Genomic DNA, 23615 nt, shown 5'->3' on the forward strand with positions numbered 1-23615 from the left:
TGTGTGTGTGTTTGCAAGCGTGTGTCTGCACACACATGTACGTACACCTACTGGGTGTCACGCTGATGGAGGTCACAGAACAGGGGCAGGGGCCAGATGAAGGTAGGGGGAGAAAGGCCTGTAATCTCACAGAGATGGAGGGCAGGGCCCCAGAAGGGGGGCAGACCAGGCTGTAGGCCTGAACAATCAATGGTTGGAAAAGCCTCCCAGGGGTGGTGATGCTGGAGCTGGACCTTGAAGGATGGAGAGAAAAAAAGAAGAGCAGTTGCAAGCAACAGCTTGGGCAAAGGTGGAAAGGTGCCAGGGATTATGGATTATTATCTGATGCTCTAGTTCATCAGCCAGCCTGTGGGACACAGCATCACCTTGAATGTGGAGGCTGATCTACTGGGAGGAGAGAGGGCCCAGCCACAGCCATGGTGTCTTTGGGCCTGCAGGCAGGTGGCACCATGAGGCTGCTGTCTACCTGGATACTCAGGAGTGTCCCATTTGGTTCCAAGAGGGACAGGAATGGGATGCTGGGGCAGGAGAAGCCAGGTCCCCAGGGCTGGCTGGGAGGAAGCTGGGACTACATTCTGCTCCCTGTCTTCAGGCCCCCAGACTTTGCTCCTCCGGTGGAAGGACATCTTCCAGGGGCCATTAATATCAATCTTGATCTGGATTCTTTGAAAGCCAGGAAGTCCTTTCTTGTATGTGACCTGACTCTCCCCTGCTCTCAGTATGTTTTAACTCAAAGCAATTAATTGGTTTTCAAGCCTTTTTTTTAAGCCACAGAACACGTTATCAAAACTGTATCTTACATAAAACACCGATTTGTAAACACATGTTCATGAGACTGCTCTGCATGAATCAGGGTGGCGCAAGCATCCCGTATTCCCAGGTATGGGAATGGAAAGCCCTGGGGCACCTTGGACACAGTCTGAAAACCCCTGGTTGGCTCAGTGATCTCTATGCCCCTTGTGGGCCCAGTCCTGGGTGCAGCAAGATAGTGGAGACCTCAGAGAAAAGTAGATGGGAGGTCTGCCCTTGGGGAGCTGCTGGTCCTGTGGGGAAGGCCACACCCAAACCAGGGTACAAGGACAAACAGCAGGGAGGTCTACCCCCTACGCTGCTAAGCATTTGCTGTGTGACTCTGAGAAAATAGCTGCCCCTCTCTGGGCCCTGGTTTCCCTATGAACCATGGGGGGCTGGCCTGGGCTGGGGAGTCTCTGCAGTGAGGTCTGGGAGAGGAGGCTGCCTTACTGACACACCGTGACACTTAAGCTGCAAGAGAGACACACACTGAAATGGTTTCGTATGAGCAGTGGCGGGAGGCCCGGCTAATGCGCGTCAGAGCTGGCAGCGCTGGCGCTTCTGCAGGCGGGGAGCGGCCAGGGCGTGGGCAGGAGCTGAGTGGGAGGAAGGAGTAGTCAACAGGAGAGGCACTGTCCAGAACATGAGTGAGCCATGCCACCAAGCCACCTTGACGGCAGCCCCAGAGCCACCACCCTACATCTGAGACAGATGGGGCTTCATTTGCCACCCCAGCTGTCGGTGGAGGAGTGGTAGGCTTCCTTGAAGAAGATCTGCTTATGCTGTGAGGAAGTGGGGAGGGTTTGGAAAGGTAGGGGGCACTTGCTGGAGGGGTCTTCAGAGATGGGAACAGAGATCTGGGGTCCTCAGGGACCTGTCTCTCTCCTGAACACCTGTCTCTCTCCTCTGCTGGGGGGCCTGAGTCCACTGGTCGGTGGCTGCCCACCTGGCCTGATCTGGGAAAGGCGGCTGTTGTTGGGGTGAGTGAGAACACCATGGCTTGTGTACCCAAAGAGGGACCTGAGGCCAGTCCTTCTCGTTCTCAGAGCCTCAGTTTCCTCATCTGTAAAATGGGGAATGTTTCTTGACTTATAGGGCTGCTGTGAAGCTGCAGGACAACATGGTTAGTGCCCCCCCAACGGGGTGTCTCGGGAGGTAGGAGCTCTGTTATAAGAGAGCTCCATCCTGTCCCCTGTTTGGAGTTACGGACCCTCCTGAGAAGCAGAGAGCCAGGAGCCCCTACCCCAGGGAGAATCCAAGTACAAAACTGTTCATACAAATTCGGTTCATTCAAAAATTACTCATACACACTCAGTAATAATGGTAATACAATACTTTTGAAACACACCCTAAGCCTGCACCTGGAGGAGGAGTCTTAACTCTGAAAGGCTCTACAGAACTGGACCCACGCTGAGTCAGGGGCATGTTGGAGGCAAAAGGGGAGCTGGATGGGGCCAGGAGTCGGCGGCAAGGCAGTAAAGGAGCGGAGGGACCTGGAAGGGAGCAGGCTCAAGTCCCAGACCTAAAGGCCCCCTTGTTTATTTGCTCTTGGCACTGAATAGGAGCCCCAGGGCAGCTCAGTACCCCCTGCCCCCATCTTGTCCTCACCTCCTTCCCTGAAGGCCCCACCCAGCCCAGGTCTGTGAGCACCGCTGGTTGTGTGCACGGTTGCGCGGGCTCACATCTGTGTGCGCCAGTGAGTGTGTAGTCAGGGCTATTTCCAACTCCCCCTCCCCTGCCCGCCCCATCCTGGGCAGCACGCCCAGTTCCTCACACCCCACTCCCCTCCGGCCCCTTCATCAGCCGCCTGGCCCACCTGGCGCGGCCCCCTCCTCGGGCCCCCCACGCGGGCAGCACTGAAAGACTCTTGTTGTCCTGGCTGGGCAGGCGGCTGAATGTTGGGAGCGGGGGCTCCGTTATACTTGGTCTGGAACAGCTTTTTCAGAGTCCGGTGGGGGGTGCTGGGCCTAGGGCCCTGGCCCCTGCCCTGCTCTAGAGGGCTGGGGCAGTGTACATACACACACAGACACACAGACACACACAAGGCTGAGAGGCTGTCTCCAGCACTATTCGTCCCCCCCCAGACCATCCTTAGAGGCAACGGAATCTACCCTGGTTCAATTCCTTGCACCTGAGGCTCCCCTGTCCCCACCCCAGCCCTGCTCTCTAAGACACCCCCATCAGTTCAGAGCCCTCACCCAGATTACACAGGAACCCTCTCTGCCAGCTACTCCCGCCTGAGTCCCATGTGAGCCCCTCACCTTCTGCCTTTAAAAGTCAGCTATGCCAGGCAGGGAAGAGGTACGGGAGCCACTGGCACTGCACGCTCTGTGCTCACTCTGACCTCCCAGTTTTGCTTGTGCTGTACCCCCTGGCTGGAAGCACATCAGCTTAAACCCAATCTCCCCAATGCCTGTGGCTCTGCTGGGCCTCCCACAGGGCTTAGAAGGGGCTGGACATCACACTTATCCTCCACAGTGGCACAGGGGTCAAGTCTAGCTGCCCACGCAGGCGGGGAGCTCCAACAAAGTGGGACTAGGGGCTCTTGTCGGGCAGCTGGGCTTCTCTGTGGGTTACAGCGCTTTGCTTCCTCCCTGGGTCCTCAGTTTCCCTGTCTGTACAATTGGAAGGTTGGCCCAGATGGTCTCCAAAGGTGCTTGACTCTCAGGTCCTATGACCTGGATGCCCTGGAATGTTGATGAGTGCAGGGAAAGCATCCCAGTGTGCCTCACTCTGGTACCTGAGACTTGGGGGCCTTTGGGGCTAGGGGTGTCCAGGAGGGGTGGGAGTGATACCTTCCTCAGTAGGGGCTGTCCCTATTGCAGAGACCAGGATGGGGGACAGAGGGGACATGGCATGGGGACAGAGGTGGGCTCTTGGAGGGGAGCTCTGCCTGTGGGGGGGACAGGATACTAGCTTGCCCACCCCCTCACCGCTTCCAAATCCCTCCTAAGGGCCGGGGTCAGCTTGATGTTATAAAACCCCACTGGCACCATGTCACTCTCCTCTCTAAAAGCTTCGCTGGCTCCCCACTGCCAATAGGGTATAGGCTGTGGACTGCATTTTGCCATCTCAGGTTTCTGTGCCCCAGCCCAATGGCTCTTCCTGGCTTGTGCTCAAAATATATATATACCTTCCAGCCAGGCTGCTGGAACTCCTTATCTCAACCTCCCTCTGCTCATAAGCCCTCAGAGCCTTTGCTCATTGAGCCCTCGCCTGGAGTTCTGACCCCCTTCCCACCCTCCAAGGCTTGGCTCAAGGATCACCCTCTGCCCCGCCCCAGCTTGCCTCTGAATTTCTCTTCACCATTCTCCTCATCTGGATCTTTGCAGACACGACAGGAATTGCTGTTTGAGTTTTAATTTGCTTTTCTGCCTCCTGAATGAGTCCAAGTCCAGCCTATGCATTTCTGTGCACTCCTGACTGCCCAGCACAATGTCTGCACACTGTTGATGCTGAGAAGGTATTTGAGAATGGCTCTCAGTTGAAGTCCAAGGAGGTGGGTACCGGAGTCCCTCCCTTGGCTGGAGGCTGGGCAAGCAGACCTCTCTAGTCAGCTCAGATGCCCCCTTCCTATCTCTCTAGAGGCCCAGCCCACAACCCAGGCCCTGAGACCTTGAAGGATGGGTTCCCTGGGGACAGGAACAGGGAGCCTGGGGATCCAGCTCTGACTCACCCCACTGGGGGGTCCTCCCCTGACGCATATCCCTTTTGGGTGCCTTGTGATTACTGTCCATTCTAACTGGCTTCCCCATCTAATGGGGAGAGGGGTGTGGCCTAGGTCCCTGGAAGGGAGACTCAGGCCTTCTTCTGCTCAAAGTTGTTCTTGGGAATGGTCCCGAAAGATGTAGGCTGAAGCACTGATTCATACATACATGGGTAGTAATGACTGATGGGCCCTGAGGCCACAGTTCTTATGGCATAACTAGACTGTGCCTTAACTAAGGGAAGAATGCCATAATGGTGGGATTTCTGGCATTGCAGTAGAGACGGATACATCCTAGCACCTCTCAGATGGCAGTCTCTGCTGGAGGCAAGCACCAATGCCTGGGACAGGGAGGTGTGGCAGGGGCGTGCGCAGAGCTGTCTGAGGGGCACAGGATATCTGAGGGGCACCAGCCCTGCCTCTAGGAGGCTGAAGAGTGGGTGGTCCTGTCTGCCACTAACTAGGCCTTCTCAGTGAGAAGAGAGGAGAGAGAAGACAGGAGGGAGAGGAGGAGGCCAGGAGGAAGGTGGTGGTGAAGAGGCCAGACAGAAAATGCACCCGGGAACAAGGGGAACAGGAGCAGAGCTGGGGCGCAGCTGCAGGAGGCCCCAGGAGGCTGGGGTGCTTGCGGGGCCCCACACAGGGTGGGGCAGGGTGGCTTCCTCCCCATTTCACACCTTGCGGCACTCCCCCTTCCTTGCCTGGGTGTCTGAGGTGGGGGACTCGCTTCTCACTGTCACTGTGGGTCCTTTGGGCACCAACCCAGTCATAGAAAGCCTGCTGGGCACAGGGACCCCAGGCGGCACCGGGGTGTCTCCACTGGGTCTAGAGAACAATCCTGCACAGAGCCACACCCTAGGGAAGTGACCCTGGGGCCAACCTCAGATAACCAGAGCCCACATGACCCCCTAGATGGAGAGCCATGGCTGGGGGTCCTACATCCCCTGGGGGTGGGGTGGTACTGCCAGAGACCCCAGCCTGGGGTGGCAGAAGTGCAGTCCCCTCGTTTCCCAGTCTGGGTCCTCCTGTCCCTTTCCTCTATATAAGAAACCCTCCACAGCTCTTGCCAGTCTAGGTCGGCGTCTCAGGCCCCTCACTCACCTGTGGATGCTGGTCCCACCAACGTAGCGAAGGTCAGAGCCAGGGTCAGGGCGGGGGCTGAGAGCAGGAGCCGCGGGCCGGAGCGCATCGCGGCGGGCTGGGCAGCGGGACTGGTGAGGAGCGGAGTTCGGAGCCGGGAGCTTGGACGCCAGAGTCTCGAGTCGAGAGAACTGGCGTGGGCTGGGGCTCCGGGCGTCCCGCCGCCTACTTAACACGGGGGCGGGGCAGGCGCCGACCGGCGCTCGCGCTCCGGTTTCAGGCCGGGGTTGTCCTGTCTGCCCCCCACCCCTAGTCTTCTTAAAGGGCCCGTGCTGGGCTGCTCCTCCCCGTCAGTGGTCAGGGGACCCTCATAGCTCGATCAGTCCCAGGCTCCACCTTAGAGATTTGGGACAAAATCCCAGAGGAGCCCAGACGTCCTGGGCTCTGGCGCAAGGGCTCCCGGAGAGCTCCTCTGGGAGGAGATGTGAGCTGAGCTAGTCCCTTCACTTCTCTGCCCTGTGCTCTCGCCTGGGTTGTGGAAAGGGCGTCCTCACGCCAGGCCTAGGAGGAAGGACAGATGCCCTCCGCCCCACAGACTGCTTTTGGGCTGCTTTGCCTCTGAAGTCTCTTCAGGATGCCATTTGGACAGAGAAGCACCAGCCTGAGGTTCTACACCGCTCTGTGCCCACTGGCATTGCAACCTTGACAGGGCCTCAGTTTCCCAGTCTCTAAAGGAGAGATGTTCTAGAGTCTCCCACAAGGCAGGAGGGATTCTTAACTCCCTGGTGTCATTTAGTTGCCTCTAACTAATCCTGCAATGTGGGTGACAACACTCCTCCCCACGCTTTATGGAGGAGGAAGCTGGCTCAGAGCTGGAAGTGGTTCTTACAAGGCCCCCAGTTGGAGAGTAGGTCCCTGGCCACATGGGACCAGAACCCCAGGCCGCCTGACTCCTGAATCTGGCTGTTTCAACTTCCTGGGCTGCCTCCTGGAAATCTGACCCTGGATTTAGCACCTACCTAACAGCTTCAGGCTGGGGTCCTGCTCCTCTTGGTTCCCTCCCAGGCAACAATATCAGCCTTGTCCCAAGCAGGAGAAAGGGCAATATTATCGCAGAGCATCCAGCACCTAGAGGCTCTGCCTGCGCTCTGCCTAGCCCCAGCACCAGCGGTGCCTGGCTTCGGTTTCTCTGTCCAGTGAATGGGTGGAAGAGTACCCCCAGAGTGTTTCCCCCTCCTTTCCTCCATCAGAATCTCTCTGTCACACCTGCCTGCTTCAGCCCAGCCCCAACCCCATCCCACCACTTGCTGTCTCCCCAGCCCCTGCCCTTGCCTGATGACAGTCCTACCATGGGTACAGCCCTTCAGAGTTTGCAACAAAATTTTGCCCCGTTTTGCAATAGAAGAAACTGAGGCTGAAGAAGATTAAGGGACTTGAGCAAGTCTACACAGTTGCAAAGAGGTGGAGCCAGGTCTTTGACCCCAAGCCCAGGGCTCTTACCACCACAGCACAGTGGTAACCGGGGCTCTGGGTTCAAATCCCAGCTCTCCTGCTTAGCTGTCCAACTTTGAGCAAGTCACTTCACTTCTCTGTAGTTCAGTTTCCTCATCTGTAAAATTGGCTTTGTGAGGATTAAATGCTTTTTAAAAAAATTAATTTATTTATTTATTTTTGGCCGCATTGGGTCTTCGTTGCTGTGCGTGGGCTTTCTCTAGTTGCGGCAAGCAGGGGCTACTCTTTCGTTGCGGTGCGCGGGCTTCTCACTGCGGTGGCTTTTCTTTGTTGCGGAGCATGGGCTCTAGGCGTGCGGACTTCGGTAGTTGTGGCACATGGACTCAGTAGTTGTGGCTTGCAGGCTCTAGAGTGCAGGCTCAGTAGTTGTGGTGCATGGGCTTCATTGCTCCGCGGCATGTGGGATCTTCCCGAACCAGGGCTTGAACCCGTGTCTCCTACATTGGCAGGCGGATTCTTAACCACTGCGCCACCAGGGAAGTCCCGGGATTAAATCCTTTAACGTACCTCAAGTGCCTAGCCCGAGGTATACAGCAGGTGCTCAATATATGCTTGTCTTTTTTCCTCCTTGCCCTGTAGTCCTGCTGCATATCCTCCATGTGTCTCAAAGTTTGCATTTAGCTTCCAGAGGCAGCTGCACACAGTAGGTACTCAATAAATGCATGCTGGGGTTGAGTAAGAAGCCAGTTGCTGCTGTTCTGTGGGGATTTTGGCAAACGCAACAACTCCCATCCAGTTCACCCTAGGAAGCCTGGGTTGGGGCTGTGCTCAGCTGGCCTCGGTGGCAATAAAGCCATTGATTCCGCATTTGTCCCTTGTTTTTCCTTCTCCCCAAGTCAGCAAGGCACCTGGTCCTTGTTAAGGGCTAATTACTGGCAAAGTGTGGGCCCAGAGTTTCAGAGGCTGCTGAGAAGACAACATTTGGAGGAAAAGAGATTTCTCTTTAGGAATGGAAAAAGAAAGGAGGAGAAGACTTTTGCTTCTTTATGAATCAAAAATGTGGGTGGAGCTTTCTACCCACCCCATCTGCCCATCCTTCGCCCTCCCCATCTTCTCCCATGTCCTCCCCTGATCCCCACCCACACAGATTTACCCACCGCTACCAGGAGTCATTGGTCTGTCTGTGGAGCCTCCAGACGGAATTCCCGCCCACAGCTGAGATTCAAGTCAGGATTAGCTTGCAGCCTCCCCCTGCCTGGTTGCTAGCTGGAGAGAGAAACACAGGTCCGGATAAATAATGGCAACCAGCACGGCAGTAATAGCCCACACTGGCTTCTCTGCTGGGGCTTCTCAGTTTACAAAACATTGACCTGTTTTTTTGACAACCCTGGGGAGTGTGTGTGTTGGGGGACAGTGTTCCCTTTTCACTGATGAGAAAACTGAGGCTCTAGTGGAAAAGGGATGCTGGGGCACCGGCGCACATAGGCCTGGCCTTTGTTCAGCCTATAGCCTAGAACTTGACCCCCGACTGGTGCTGAGCAGCCTCAGGCCAGGAAAACTGGCAGAAAGTTGAGGCCTCCTGTTGCCTGGGAACTGATCCCTGACTTCCTCTTACTGTCTCAGAGCAAAGGCTGTTAGACCAGGCAGTGCCTGCTCCTCAACTGTCCTCTCCCCAGCCTCCTCGGCATGACCCCCCCTGAAGCCCCCACCAAATCCCCATCCTGAGTAGAGCCCACCAGGGCCTCCCTAGCATCCTCAGGCCTTCTTCCTCTGCCTTCTGACTTTTGCCCTGACTTTCTCTGACTTGGGTTGTCCGGGTGTCACTGGTGACCATCCCCGACTGCCCTTGCCTCTGTGGCCGTATCTCACCTTCCTCCAGGAAGCCCTCACAGCCTTCCTTCTCACCACTGACCTCCGTTTCCATAGACTCCCTCGAGTAATGATCTCTGTATTCTCCCAGTGCCCCCCAGGGCACACGTAGTTGAGTCAATGCCTCCTGGCCCCTTGGACAGATTTCTTCCCAGCAAAGCACCGGACAGGGTACCTGGGATAGGGGAGAGGAAGACTCAGAACACACTTGAAGAAGGATGCCCACGCCCCAGGGATGAAGGAGGATTCAAATTTTTCTGAAGCTACAGTGACCTGTGGTGTGTGCTGCCTCAGTTTCCCCAAGTGATCGGCCTCTGGGAGAACAGACAACAGAGAGCATCACCCGCTTCTCTGCTGGCAGAGTTCAGCCAGGCGTGCTGGCCAGGCCCTCCGGTCATTCTTATCCTCATGCCTCTTGGACGAAGAGCGCCTGCTCTGGCAGCGGCTGTGGCTCAGTCCTGTCCTTGGCCAGGGCCCGGCATCTGAATGCCTCTGTGTTTTGCACCCTGACCGCCTGGGCCCCACCCAGGGAGCTTGTGGCCAAAGCCAGCTTGCTGGCAAATGGCCGGTGCTTGTGTCTTAGATGGGACAGTGCCTCAGCTCGCGCTGTCTAGATCCTAACCTCAGGGAAGTGGCCTTCTGCCATGAAGCATATAGAACTCAGACCACTACTGTGCAAGGGGACATGGGCTTTTTGGCCCCGATTCCATGGCCCTGTAGTCACATGGCCAGGAGCTCCCCGGTGGTGGGCCCCAGGCCAGGGCCTATGCTAGGAGTGGTCTTGCTCCCACTCGTGGCTGGCAGCATCCGTGGGGCTCCTCCAAGTGCAGGCAGCCAGGATCAGGGGGGATGGGGGCAGCTCTTCCCAACAATTGCACAATTCAGGAGCTGAAATGTTATGTTTGCTGCCCTTGGGAGCCGGCTGTGGGCTGTGGACGGGTGGCCGGTGGCAGGGCTTTCCCTGGCCAGGGGAAAGCTGTCTTGGGGAGACGGGGGCTGGGGGTGGTAGAGGACCCTCTCAGAGCCTCTGTTCCCGGGAGCAGGAAGTCGTCTTCCACACCACGTCCACAAAGACCTGCAGCTTCAGTGGCTATGACCAGCTGGCCGCAGCTGACTCCTCCTGGGGTTGTGCTATTTCTAAATATTTGTTCATGCTGTTACCCCCTGCTCTGCTCCACCAATGGATATTCAGCTGGCTGCAGAGGGAGCCTCTGGGAGGGGGAATGAATAGTCCTCGTTTGGAGGGCAGATTTGTGAACATACTTGCTCAGAGTCTAGCATGGGACAGGTACTTTGGGGGCTGGGGGTGGGGCTCCCAAAAGGAGGGTTAGAAATACCTGCTCAGAACTGGGAATGAGGCTTCAGTGGGCATTAGGAGACATGGGTCTGAACTGGCGACTGGACAGGGCAGTGAAAAGAATGTGGGGTTAGGAGCCAGAAGTCTGGTTCTGCCAAGCCTTTTCTGTGTGGCCTCAGGCAAGTCTCTTCACCTCTAGGCAACTTTTCCCTCATTTGTAAACAGTAGAACCGCCATGGTGCTTGGATGATGCCTTCCAACAGAGGTGCTGGGGCTTTATAAACTATGAAGGGCAGTGCCTGGTGGTTATGACGAGGTCACCTGTTGATGCCAGGGTTGTGTTCTCTGCACGTCTTCCAGGAATCCTTTGAAGGGGAGGCAAGATTGATAACCAAGAGGCAGCTGGAGCAAGCTGGCAGGGCTGTCTTCAGCCATTTCACCCAAGAACATACAGCTTGAATTTCAGCTCCTATTGGCCCCACTGGCTAGGTGTCCTTGTATAGAGAAAAACCTGTGGTAGCCAGCCTCCAAGGTGGCCCTCAATGGTCCTCACCTTTGGGCATTCACAACCTTGTGGAGTCACCGCCCACACATTGAATAGGGCTGACCCAAATGGCCAATAGGGCATTGCAGAAATGAAGGAGTATGATTACCAAGGTCAGGTCACAAGAGACATGGCGGCCTCTGCCTTTTTCTCTTCTGATTGCTTGCTTTGGGGGAAGCCAGCCACCATGGCCTGAGGACAGTTAAGCAGCCTGCGGAAGGCCCCTGTGGAGAGGAACTGAGACCTTTTGTCAATGGTCAGCACCAGCCCACCATTCACATGAGTGAGCCATCTAGGAAGTGGATGTGCCAGTCCCAGTCACACTTTCAGATGACTGCAACTCCTACTGACATCTTGACTGCTACTTCTGGAGAGACCTGGAGCCAGATCCATCCAACAAAGCCACTTCTAAACTCCTGGCCCCTAAACTCTTGAAACTGTGTGTGATGATAAATGTGTATTGCTATTTTAAGCTCTTAGGCTTTGAGGATAATTTGTTACACAGCAAGAAATAACTGAAACAGACCTCCACGAATGTAAATTGCAGTCCAGTCAGCCAGACTGGGTCTGTGTCTGGGTTCAGAAAGTAAGACTCTGTTCCCATGAGGAGGAATGATGTTTCCTTGGTCAATCAATGGATCAACTCATTTATTCATTCCACAAACCTTTCTTAAGCACTTACCATATGTCAGGGCACTATGCTGGGGGCTGGAGACACAAGGGTAAGTGACAGAGCCCTGCATTTGGGAGCTCACAGGCTCCCCAAATGACTTGGTGATTGTTGGATGTGGGGAGTAAGGACAAGGGAGGTGTCCAGAACAAGCCCAGATTTCTGGCTTGGACACATGGGTAGGTGGTGACATCATTCACTGAGATAAATGGGGGACAGGGAGCATCTCATGAGAAAAGCTCTGGGCTTATTGACTTTTAGATGTTTGTGAGAATCTCAAGTGACACTGTGCAGGCTGTCGGATATGGGAGTCTAAACTCCTAAGAAGATCTGAGCCAGAGACATATATATTCGGGAATTGTTGGGGTACAGATAATGGGATTGAAGCAACAAGAGGGGATGAGACTTCCCAGTAAGAGGAGGGTGGTAAAATGGGAGAGGAAGGCCCAGGACTGAACTTTTTAAAAAAATTTAATAATTATTTATTATTTATGGTTATAGGAAACAAATTTTAAACAAATTTGCATACGTGTTTTGTTGCTGTGATATATGAGAGAGTGATCAGTAAAAGACTGCAGGACTGAACTTTGAGACACCAACATTTTTTTTCTTAAAAAAATTTTATTTTAACATAATTTCAGACTTAGAGAAAAGTAGCAAGGCCATTACAAATATTTTTCACATACTCTTCACCTAGATTTCCCAACGCGGCCATTACAAATATTTTTCATATACTCTTCACCTAGATTTCCCAAATGGTGATGTTTTATCACCTTTAAATTCTTTTCTATGTATATACATATATTTTGCCTGTAAGAATTTTTTGAGAGTAAGTTGCAGATATAATGCTCCTTTATCCTTAAATACTTCAATATGTATTTCCTGAGAGCAAGGACCTTCTCTTTCAGAACCCAGATCAGGAAACTAACATTGGTACAATACATTTAGCTAGCTACAGGCTTTTTTCTGGCTTTGCCAATTTCCCCAGTAATATCCTTGATAGCAAAAGAAACTCCTGGCTCCTACATTGCATTTGAATAGAAACTACATTGAGTTTCTATTAATCTGGAAAAGCTATTCAGTGTTTCTTTGTCTTTCATGATATTGCCATTTTTGGCAAGTATAGACCTATTTTATTTTGGAGCATGAATCTTGATTTGAGTTTATCTGGTTTCTTTGCAATTAGATTCAGGTTATGTACCCTCGGTGGGAACACCCCAGAAGTGATCCTGTGTCCTCAGTGCATCCTCTCAGGAGGTACACAGCATCTATCTGTTCCATTGTTGATGATTTCTTTTCTTTTTATTCTCTCTTTATTTTAAACCAACGTGGCTCTCTTTTTTTAATGTACAAAGAACTCTTTTTTAAAAATTAATTAATTAATTAATTAATTTTTGGCTGTGTTGGGTCTTTGTTGCTGTGTGCGGGCTTTTTCTAGTTGCATCGAGTGGAGGCTACTCTTCATTGTGGTGTGCAGGCTTCTCATTGTGGTGGCTTCTCTTGTTGTGGAGCATGGGCTCTAGGCGTGCGGGCTTCAGTAGTTGTGGCACGTGGGCTCAGTAGTTGTGGCTCACGGGCTCTAGAGTGCAGGCTCAGTAGTTGTGGCGCACGGGCTTAGTTGCTCCACGGCATGTAGGATCTTCATGGACCAGGGCTTGAACCCGTGTTCCCTGAATTGGCAGGTGGACTCTTAACCCCTGTGCCACCAGGGAAGTCCCAATAATGTTAACTTACATCCCTTGGTTGGGGTGGTGCCTGCCAAGATTCTCTCTGTAAAGTTACTGTTTTTCCCTTTGCAATTAATGAGCATATGCCAACACTGAAAGGTCAGGCTGAGGAAGAAGAGCCAGGAAGAAAGCTTGTGAAGGAGCAATGGGAACATGGGAGGAAGACCAGAACATCTTGGAACCAAGAAGAGGTCCTGCAAGAAGGAGGCAGTGGCCGGTAATTGTGGCCCAGTGCTGCTGAGAGGCTGGTCCAGTGAGGGTGAGAGGTGGCTATTGGCTTCAGCTTCCACATGCAGGTCACAGTTTAGGTGGAGTGATGGGCTTGAAGCTAGGCTGCAGGGAGTCAGAATGTGAAAGGGAGGCGAGAATGAGACTGTAGGAAAAATGCCTCTTTGGGGAAGTTTGTCTGTGGTCTGGGGAGAGGTGTGCGTGGCCAGGAAGATGGTTTTTATTTTTTAAATTTAAAAAACATTTAAATTATTTTTTTCAATAGCAGTAATTAAAAAAATTTTTTAAATTGAAGTATGGTTGATTTACTATGTTGTACCAATCTCTGCTGTACAGCAAAGTGACTCAGTTACACATACATAGACATTCTTTTTTTAAATATTCTTTTCCACTATGATTTATCACAGGATATTGAATATAGTTCCCTGTGTTAGATGGTTCTTAATAGTTGGAAGGGATGCAGAGTGTGTAGAACATCATAGGAAGGAGCCAGATGAGGCTCCTTTAAAGAAAGGAGAAGGTGACAATGGACAATGAAATGTTCTTGAGACACAGAGGAGATGGGAGGAGGTCTTGGTGGGTCCTCCTAAGCCCCAGGAGGGAAGTGGGAGCAGGTGACAGCAGATGGAAACTGCTGGTTCTGACAGTGCAGTACGGAGGGTTTGAGTCCAAGGCCGGTCTGATGTCCTCTGTTCTCTCTGTGAGCAGGAGGCAGAGCAGGGGCTGCAGGGAGGGCCAGGCACACAGAGGGGAATAAGCCATGTCTGAGTGATCTCTGCAGAGAGGGAGAGAGCAAGCTGACCAGAGCGGAGATGGGCAACTGGGCGGCCCTCAGCAGCTTTTAGCTGCCTGGTACAGGAGGGCAAGGCAGACACGGTGACTCAGGGCTGGGATTTACCAGCAAAGAAGTGGGACAAGGAGGGCAGCCTGAAGGATGTGGAAGAGGTGCAGGGTCACCGATGGGACCTCAGTGATAGCAGGCAATCTGTACAGGGCCAGAAATGGAAGGACAGGGAATGGTGCTCCTGGGAGGAGGGTGAGAAGCCCAGGATGTGCTGGGGAGGGTGGCTGAGAGGGAGTGGAGCACAGGCATTTGGAGATGAGGAGGTCTGGGACCTGGGAGGCCAAGGGATGGTGGGTGGTCCCTGGGGAGGCCTAAGTCACTGGGGTAATAGCAGGAGTTGGGGGCTGGGGAAGAAGACCATGAGCCAGGGCCACCAGGTCAACACGTCAAGACAGATGGCACCCCTGAGAGATGAAGCGGGGCACCCTGGATGCTGGAGTCTTGGGGAGATGTGCTCTTGTCAGGGAGGGGACACTGCCTGGGTGGATACCAAGGAAACCACCTTGGGCTCTGAGGGACACAGCAGCAGCTTTGAAGCTAGCCAAAGGCTGTTTCCAGGGGTGAGCTAAGTCTCTGTTAAAGTTGGAGGGAAGGGAGCCTTTGGAGCAGAAGTGGGGTGGCTTGTGACATTCCGGGGTATAGAGTGGCTCGGTTTCCCTAAGAGAGCCAGGCACAAGGATGGCAAACAGGAACAGTGTTTGTGTGGGTGTCAGGAAGGCTCCCCGGGTCTGAAATACTTGTAGATCACCACCTTCCCCCCAGCCCAGGAAGGTGAAGAGCCCAGCCCCACACCTGGCCCCTATCAGCATGAGGGGACCATCAGGGCTTGGGGCCAGCAGGCCTGCAGCTTCCTCCAGGAAAAGCTGACAGTGATGGAGGTGAGGAAGAGGCACTGTCTGTGGCCTGAGGCCAACTGAGGCTGGGCCAATCCCAGCCTTGCCCAGCCCTCCCTCTGCGGAAATCAGAGGTTTGGCTGCCCCGTGGGTTATGAGAGAGGCACAGGAAAGATCTGGTGCCGCTGGTGGAGGGGGGAGCCCTGCCTTCTGTTCCAAGCCTTTCAGCCCCACCAGGGGATTCTGGAGCACCCAGCACACCTGGCTGCTCTGCTCTGAGTCCTCACTGTGCCTGTTGGTTGGAATGAGTTCAGAGCATGGTTTGGTTTCCATTAGATCAGAGGCTATGTTCTAAAGAGAGCTCTGGGGTTTGTGTTCTGGTTCTGTCTCTGCTACTAATGTAATGGGAAACTTTGGGCAAGTCTTTGCCCCTTTCTGGTCTGCAGCTTCCTTATCTGTGTACGGGGGCTGTGACAGACACTCTCTCTAAAGCCAGCAGTCATCTGTTCCCCGAGATGGAAACCCCTCTAGATCAAACCCTTAGTCTGAGCTATGAACTGCTAGGTGCAAGCAGGCCCCAGGGCCCCTGAGCCTCTGGGTTTTTTCAGGGTGAAGGAGTGTCTAGCATTTCCTCAGCCCTGGGGCTCATCCATCAATCAAATGGTAGCTGGGTATATTCCGTATCCCTCTATGTTTTCTCTCACAGTTCCGCCACCACAGGGGGTGCTCTTGACCGCAGGCACAGGAAGTAGCTTCTTGAGGCCTAAGCACCACCCTCCCTCCTCTTTTATTTGCTCCCCATTGCTTGCCTGAAATGCCAGCAGCAGGCAAGTATTCCTCGAGCTAGACGTGGATCCCTAAAGACACTGTGGGATAGGAGTCTGGGAAGCTATCAGACAGTCACACCTTAGTTTGAAATAATTGGCTTGATACTTTCCCAAGAAAAAACAGACTGTGATAGAAGGGAGGGCATGTCCAGAACCTGGGAGATAGGTGGGAGGGACAGGGAATAGAGGACCACCCCAGGGGGCTGTGCAGGTGGCAAGAACCCTTCACCCATGACCCGTCCACTCTTTCAGAAACCTCAGGGCACCCACCAGGAGTGAAGAGCTGGATCTGTCACTCTACTTCTCCATTTTTCTTTCCTGCCCCAAGGTTCTGGGGACCCTCAGGCTACTTAGCCAAGTTGGGAGCAGGGACAGGGGGGCCGAGTTCTCAGGGTTCCACAGCTGAGCTGCCAGCGTAGAATTGCTATGCTACAGTTCAGGCACCACGGCAACTGGAGGAAATAAACAGTCTAAGTTCTGTAGTGATGTCATCCCCAGCTCCAGCCTGCCGAGCCCTGCAGCTGGCTGTACCCCAGACGGCCTCAGCTGCACGAGCAGGAGGACTGTCTTGCTTCCCAGCCTCCACACAGCCTCTGGCATCAGGGAGAGAGAGTGGAAAGAGGGGCTTGGGCAGGGCCCCCTGGAACAGGCCCCACCCAGGCCCAGATCCTTGCCCACTGCTTAGGGTCTCTCAGCAGCTGCTACTGCCCTCTGCTTGGCCCCAGACATGAAACTGCCCAAGGGGGTCAGGAACCCTGTGTTCTATGGGCAGCAGCCAGAGAAGAAGGTGCAGGTGCCCTCAGGGCAGGAGGTAAAGCAGACCCCTGTTGTCCTGGCAACAATTAAAGGTGAGACCTGGGCTTGGGCTCATTCATCTCTCTGCAGAGCTGCTGAAGGTGTCCTAGCCTTCCAGTCCTGCCTCCCGCAAAGCCCTTTCAGACTCTCCTCAAAGCCACAGAAGATCAGCACTTCCAAGCTAAACTTTGCAGGCGGTATTAGCTGCTGGGAATTTTTTTTGGGCGGAGGGAGGAAGGGGTTTGAAGTGAGGCCAGTTTGGGAAAAAGGCTAGGGATTCTGTGGCATCTTTAGCCCAGCTCTAGCTTTCCTCACTTCCCTTGAATCTTACTCTCAACTGAAAGCAGACAAACTAATTCTCACTACATTGTTAATGACTGATTGTTGCTCTATGCCCACATAGGTGGTTTAGTATGTGATTAAACATTTCGGCTCTGTTGGCTGGTGTCTCAGAATTTTCACAATAACGGCTTGTGTGACTTTGGGTAAATTGATATTTCTAAGCCTCAATTGTCTCATCTGTAAGATGGGAAAAACAAGGGTATCTGTCTTACAGAATTGTCAAGAGGCTTAACTGAAATAACCCACAGAAAATGCTTAGCATAGTACTCGGCACAGAATAAGGTCTCAGTTACTTGTAACTATTACTTTTCTGATTATGCATTGCCTGTCCAAGGGAAATCACATTTTATCTGGGAACACTGCCTTTCCCCAAAGGAAGCACCTCGATGGTGGTCTTTGTCTCAGGGTGACATCAGTGAGAGCAAAGACCCCAGAGTTCTTGAGGCACACTGTATTCGGGGCTTCCCCTGCCTCTGATCTGGCGGGTCCAGGCTGAGGGCCACACTGTTGGTGCTCACAGGTCCGGGGCCTGCTAAATACCTCCGGCCATCCTGCACGGGCTACATAGACCACGACGTCTCCATGTTCCAGGAGCCAGCCTACACCCTGCACACCCTGCACTCGGAGAAGCGTGAGTGCTCACCACACCCATCATCCCCGTGGGTGTAGGATTATTATTGTTGGATGTTTGGGCTGTGGTGAGAGGTGAGGAGTCATTATCTGTAGCCAGAGGCCTGGGAACCCAGGCCTGTCCCGAGTGGGACACCCACGTGGCCTGCTGGGTCCAGAAGGAAGCCAGCAGGGGTACGAGGTGACCCATCCCTCTGAAGGCAACTCTGGGCATTTCCCAACTGGACCTCCTGAGGGAGCTTCGAAGGGACCTGTTGCATCCAGCTGGCAGGGTCTCCTTTCTGTGTGGTCTTTGGCTGGGGCTCTTCCGCTCTGGCTGCCATGGGTTCACTTGCCATAGCAGCTGGGCAGGAATAGCTGGTGAGTGGAGGGAAAGTGGTGGTGGGGGGTGGCCTCAAAGCTTCCCAGGTGGCTTAGAACCCCCTGGAAAGTGGGGAGCAGAGGGCCATCGAAGAGCTGGGGATGACAGCCAAGGCCAGTGAGAGGAGAAGGTGGGCAAGGGCGTGTATCTGGGGGTCTGAGATCTCGGCCCCTCCCAGAGGTGACGCACCCTCCTCAGCAGGGGAACCCCCTTTCCAGGGCTGGGCCCCTTCTTCATACTAACAGTAGCCACTATGCCTATTATTATCCCCTTGGCACCAATCCCTGGCGGGGTGGGGGCTGACCAAACTGCTGCACAGCTGGTATTTTATCTGTTCCTCTGAACAAGTTCATGTGTTAAAAGCCCCATTTTACGGATGAGGAAATCAAGGCTCCCGAAACACTCAAGAGCCCGAGGAACTGGAAAGGAACCTTCGATCCTTTTTGGGGGAGGGGGATCTTGCCTGGAGGCAGGCCAGACTCACCCTGGGGTGGCCTCTGGGGCTGACCGGGCCTTTCCTTGGCTGCCTTGCAGGGATCATGGACATATGCAGCCCTGGGCCTTGCTATTTCTTGGATCCTAAAATAACTCGGTTTGGAATGTCCAGCTGCCCTCAGGTTCCCATGGCGGAGCGCATCTCTAACCTGCGTAAGATGGGCCGGGAGAGTGAGGTCGGGGTGGGAGGTTGGGGGATGGGGGTCCATGCTTGGGACAGGAGCAGGGGCAAAGGGGTGATGACTCCCTTCGCCAGGTGTGTCTGCAGATTCTGGCCTCTCCCTGCAATGTCATATCAAGACACTGATGTCACAGTGTCTGTGTCACACAGTACTTAATGTCTTGAGGCCAATGTTATGCACGTATGTTGCAGGGTGATGTTATGATAAAAATATCACAGGGCTCATGTCAGACAGCAATATTGTCATGCTAACGAGTTCACGGACTGTAGTGATTTCAGGTTGTTTTCTTGGTGCTGTCACAGGGACAATGACAGCTCAAGGGTGATGTTCTGATGACACTTGGGGTTTTTATGTTATGAAAACAGTGTCACAATCCTGATATCAGGATGGTCGAAGTCCCTCCCCACCTTCATCCTGTAGTCCCACGCAGGGGTGGTGATATTCCTGCCTGACGTTAAGGTGGTTATAGAGAAGTCATACCAGGCTAACCAAGACCTCAGCTCCCTCCCTCGACCCGTTAGTTGGACACCAGGAGATGGGGCCTGGCTCCTGCCCTGAGACCCCTCCCCTTCATTCATCCACTTTCAGGCCTGAACCCCACCCTGGCCTCCTGCCATTACCACCTGGAGAAGACCCACCCGCCTGGGGAGCGCAGGGCTCCCGAGTACACCTTTGGCTACCGGTGCCCATACAGAGTGATGGACCCCAACCCGGGCCCCAACCAGTACAAGCTGCCACGCCTGCTGGGGCCCAACCTGCCCACCAACAGAGCTGCTCCTTGCTACAGCCTGAGCCCCTTGGACAAGAACTGGTTCTACAAGGAGGATGTGGCGGGAGGCCCTGGACCTGCCATGCACGCCCGGCCTGAGCCGTCTGTCTACCAGAACCGCAGCCCCATGTACAGCATGGGCAGGCGCTTTGCCTACCGGGTGGACCACACACCTCGGCCCGGCCCCGGCTCCTATGACATCCAGCAGGTCACGGTGCACAAGGCCCGCACTCCCGCTTTCACCATGGGCATCAAGCACTCGCCCCACCTGTGCCCACTGGTTGTCGACATTCGCGACTGAGGCCCCTCCTGGCACACTCACCCCCACCCACCGGCCCCAGAAGTTATTTTTCTATACCAAATCGAGCAATTTACAAAGGTTTTAAGTAGCAGAGCTGATGCCTGCTGTGTCCAGCACATAGAAGGCATTAGATAAATATTTTCATTTATTCCTTTTTTCTTTTTTTTTTTTTGCAGTACGCGGGCCTCTCACCGCTGTGGCCTCCCCCCGTTGTGGAGCACAGGCTCCGGACACACAGGCCCAGCGGCCATGGCTCATGGGCCCAGCCGCTCCACGGCATGTGGGATCTTCCCGGACCGGGGCACGAACCCGCGTCCCCTGCATCGGCAGGAGGATTCTCAACCACTGCGCCACCAGGGAAGCCCTATTCCTTTGTTTTGCAAACACTCACAGTGGCTTTCTTTGGGCCCTGATGAGGGGCTGGGGATATTGGCAGTGTAGTAGGAGTCCCTGTCTGGGAGATATTCTGCTGTGGCTCACCAGGTGTCCTCCAAGGAGCCCCGGGCAGAGACGCCGGGGAGCTGAGTTCTAGGCCTACCTCTGCCACTAATGTGCTGTGTGGACTTGTGCAGCTCCCTCACCTCTCTGGGCCTCTGTGAGGGGGGACGGTGGACCTGGAGGATGTCCAAGTTCCCTCCAGCTTCTGAACTGTTTGATTCTGATCCTGACGGTGGTCAGCCCCCAAGAGAGGAGCAGGGCAAGTGGGGCAGGAGGGAGGAGACACTCTGGCTGGGCTGGGGGGACAGGGCAGTTTTCCTGCGGGAGTCACCCAAGAGGACAAGCAGAGACAGTGTGTAGGAGGGAGGGTATTCTTGGTGGAGGTAAAGATGAGAGGGAAGGCATGCAGGTGGGACCAAAGTGTGCAGGGGCAGGGAACCGGGGGAGGCTCAGGGGGCGGGCGCCTGGGCTGTAGGAGGCTGGCCCATAATGGGACCAGATGGTGGGCAGCTTGGAGGGGACTCAGGATTCGTCCTCAGTGTGATGGGGCTAGATAAGACGTGGTCTTTTCAGAATTCCTTGGGCAGTGAGAGAAAGTTGGACAAGATGGGCAGAGCCTGGAAGCTAGGGATCAGCCTAGGGAATAGGCAAAGCGCAGGGGGGCTGCTGGGAGGAGGGTCTGCATGTCACATGCTGTCTTTGGAGATTTGCCTGTGTGTCCCCAGCCTCAACCTCCTAGCCGTCAGGGGCCCCGTGGAGGAGGAGAGGAGGAGCCATGAACCAGCCAGGAGGGGGCAGTATTGCCTCACTCATGAGTCCAAGCGGTGCCCCCAGCCCCTACCTCTTCCGGCTTCGCCGCTTTTGGACAGACCGGTGCCAGCTCTCCTGCCGGTTTCTGGGGAGGCTGGGGTCTCAGGGTCTGGTAGTCGTCTTTCCTTAATTCTTGGTATCCAGATCCCCTGTTCCGACTTGTCCCCAGCCCTAGGACCAGCCCCTCTCCTAGCTCCCCCAGTCACAGGAGATGTGGGGAGGACTTCCACACCTGCTCTGCAGCCTCCAGAAGTGGGGAAGGGAGGGCAGGAACTGTGGAGGGAGAGGGGCTTAGGGAAGGAGGAGAGGAGGCTGAATGTCCCCCAGGCCTGATGGCTCAGGCAAAGGCATGTCCTTCTGCAGCCACTGTCCCCAAAGTAGAGGGAGGCAGGAGGAAAGGGCCACTAGGAACCAGTGTCTGGTGGCTCATCCTTGCGAATTTGAGCAATATTCAGGTTTTAAATGAAAATGAAAATGGTATTGAAGAACTAATTTCGGATAGAAAGGAGCAGAGAATATCTTTGGAATATCAAAAGAGACAAACAACTGAATATTTTAAAAAGGGGCTTGTAGAAAACCCCACTGGGGTCATACCAGACTCTGGGCCTGCAATTTCCTCCCCCTCCCGCCCCAGAGCCCCCATGCCTGGGATATTGTATCTGTCCTGTCCTCCCCACTCATCCACAGGGCTGGTCTGGGTACGCTCGAGAGACAGAAAGTGAGCTTGGGGACCCATCTGTCTTGCAGCAGATTGGAAAGATGTCATTTTGCCGACAATGCCATTTATCACGGCGGCTGCAAAAATTAGTGATGCTTGGGCTGAAAGTGTTGTGTAGGGGTGGGGGTTGGCAGGTGGCAGTGGCTGATGCTCTCTTGTGTCACCAGGTCAGGGAAGCTACAGGCCAACCTCTGAGTAGGGGTTTTCTGATCTAGCGTTCAGCCCATCCCAAGGCCCTCCATTAAAAAGAGAAGAAAACTGAGGCCCAGGGGCAGGGAAACAGCTTTGGCTCTATGATAAATTAATGGCCTGTCTCTAAATAAAAGTCTAGTCTCAGTCTGTGATCAGGGTCAGGGCTCAGTGTGTGACAGGGTCAAGGTTCAATGTGTGACAGGGTCAGGGCTCAGAGTGTGACCAGGTTGGGCAGTGTGATTAGAGTGAGGGCTCAGTCTGGGGTGAGACCCTTGACTTACATTAGGACTAAATCCTAGTTTTTGCCTCCATGGCTCAGTCTGCGACAGACCTTCAGCCTGGTCCCAGCTGCCACCAGTTATGGACAGGGGCTGGGTGTTAGCCCTAGAGCTAGAACTAACCCTTGGTTTGAGGTCCCAAGGGAAGGAGAGGAGGCTGGAGGATTCAGTATGAATCTTTGGGGGATGAAGACGTTTGGAAGGGAGATGGCCCCGCTAAGAAAGGGATGTGGCCTCCAGAGAAGATAAATGGGGCCTCCCTTGTACCTCAGCCCACGAAGTGACAGGGTCATTTAGCTTGAGACAGACCTTTGGACGAAGCAGTCCCCATCTCTTGGTCTTGCCTCTCCTGTGGTACTGACCATGTAGATGACTTGGAGAAGGTTAGTGGGCATGGCCTCTCAGGCCTGGCCAGGTGATGACCCTGCCCCTTCTGAACAACTCGGGGGCCACGCTTGACCTGGCAGGAAGCCCTGGTCTGATTCTTGTAGGACTTCAGCCTGTGCCCTCAGGTACTTAGGTCCCAGAGCCTGGCACATGATCACACAGACACAATCATTCATTCGTTCAACAAACATTTGCTAAGCTCCCGCCCTATGCCAGGCTCTGGCTGTGCCTTGGAGTCCCAGCCGCGCCCTCCAGGAATTCAGAGCGTGGCTTGGTGGGAGGATGAGAAGCAGCGCTCTCCAAGCGGGGGCAGACATAGGAGGGTGGGTGAGGGTCAGTGCATGGCAGGGCACCTACCAGCTCTTCCGCCCTCCTTTCCCAGGGCCAGGGGGAGGCCTGGCCTCCGTGGGTCACCCCTGCCAGGGCTTGGTGGTAAAACTGAAGTCACACAACCCTCCTGGACACTGGCCGGGGTGGGGGATAGGTCGCTGTCATTCTGTTGTTGCTGGAGGGACTCTGAGGCCAGTTGTCACTCTGGTTCCCAGGGCTGGGGCGGGGGTGATGGCCCTGGGCCAGGGGCAAAAGAGGGACCCTGCCTGAGGGGACACACTGCCACACCACACACAGGCTCACAGGTAGGGGTTGTGCACAAACACATGTCCTTTACCCACATACGCATGGAGACAGGACACAGACACTCTTGACAGCACTGCTCACACGTGCACGCGCAAGCACGCGCATCCTACTCCATACACACACCCTGACAGCAAACCCACTCAAACACGGGCCTTAAATTACATTCCCAGGGAAAGGCATAGACACAGACACATGCATACTACACCACATTTACTACCACACACACCCCTCTCTCCAGGCACCTCCTTATCTCACGTACGTACGCATGTCCCCCCAGGCTCCCTTGCACAGCCCACTGCCCTGGAGATTCAGAGTAGATAAACAGTGAGAACCCTCCCCTCCTCCCCACCGCGCAGAGGGAGTGGGGGTGGTGCTGCGGGAAGGGAGCTCAGCAGGGTCTCGGTGCTCAGGA

General features: G+C 54.4%; 2 protein-coding genes across 2 annotated transcripts in view; one reads left to right on the plus strand and one right to left on the minus strand.

The window, feature by feature from the left end:
• The window catches only part of CSPG4 (chondroitin sulfate proteoglycan 4), a gene marked incomplete at its 5' end in the record, with an annotated part of 36081 nt that extends 30394 nt beyond the window's left edge, over window positions 1-5687 (minus strand). The window contains one exon of the mRNA XM_079701205.1: window positions 5600-5687. Coding sequence (XP_079557331.1) covers window positions 5600-5687 — 88 coding nt within the window. The remainder of the gene's footprint in view (window positions 1-5599) is intronic.
• A 10909-nt stretch (window positions 5688-16596) lies between these two features.
• On the plus strand, window positions 16597-19744 carry CIMAP1C (ciliary microtubule associated protein 1C; the record flags this gene model as incomplete). The annotated part of the gene is made up of 4 exons (XM_079700722.1): window positions 16597-16717; window positions 17527-17637; window positions 18532-18645; window positions 19263-19744. The coding sequence occupies 4 exons, from the start codon at window positions 16597-16599 to the stop codon at window positions 19742-19744; spliced, it is 828 nt and encodes a 275-aa protein (XP_079556848.1).
• Between the last annotated feature and the right edge of the window lie 3871 nt (window positions 19745-23615).

The sequence above is a fragment of the Hyperoodon ampullatus genome (genome assembly GCF_949752795.1).
Source record: "Hyperoodon ampullatus genome assembly, chromosome: 3".
Classification (NCBI taxonomy): Eukaryota; Metazoa; Chordata; class Mammalia; order Artiodactyla; family Ziphiidae; genus Hyperoodon; species Hyperoodon ampullatus.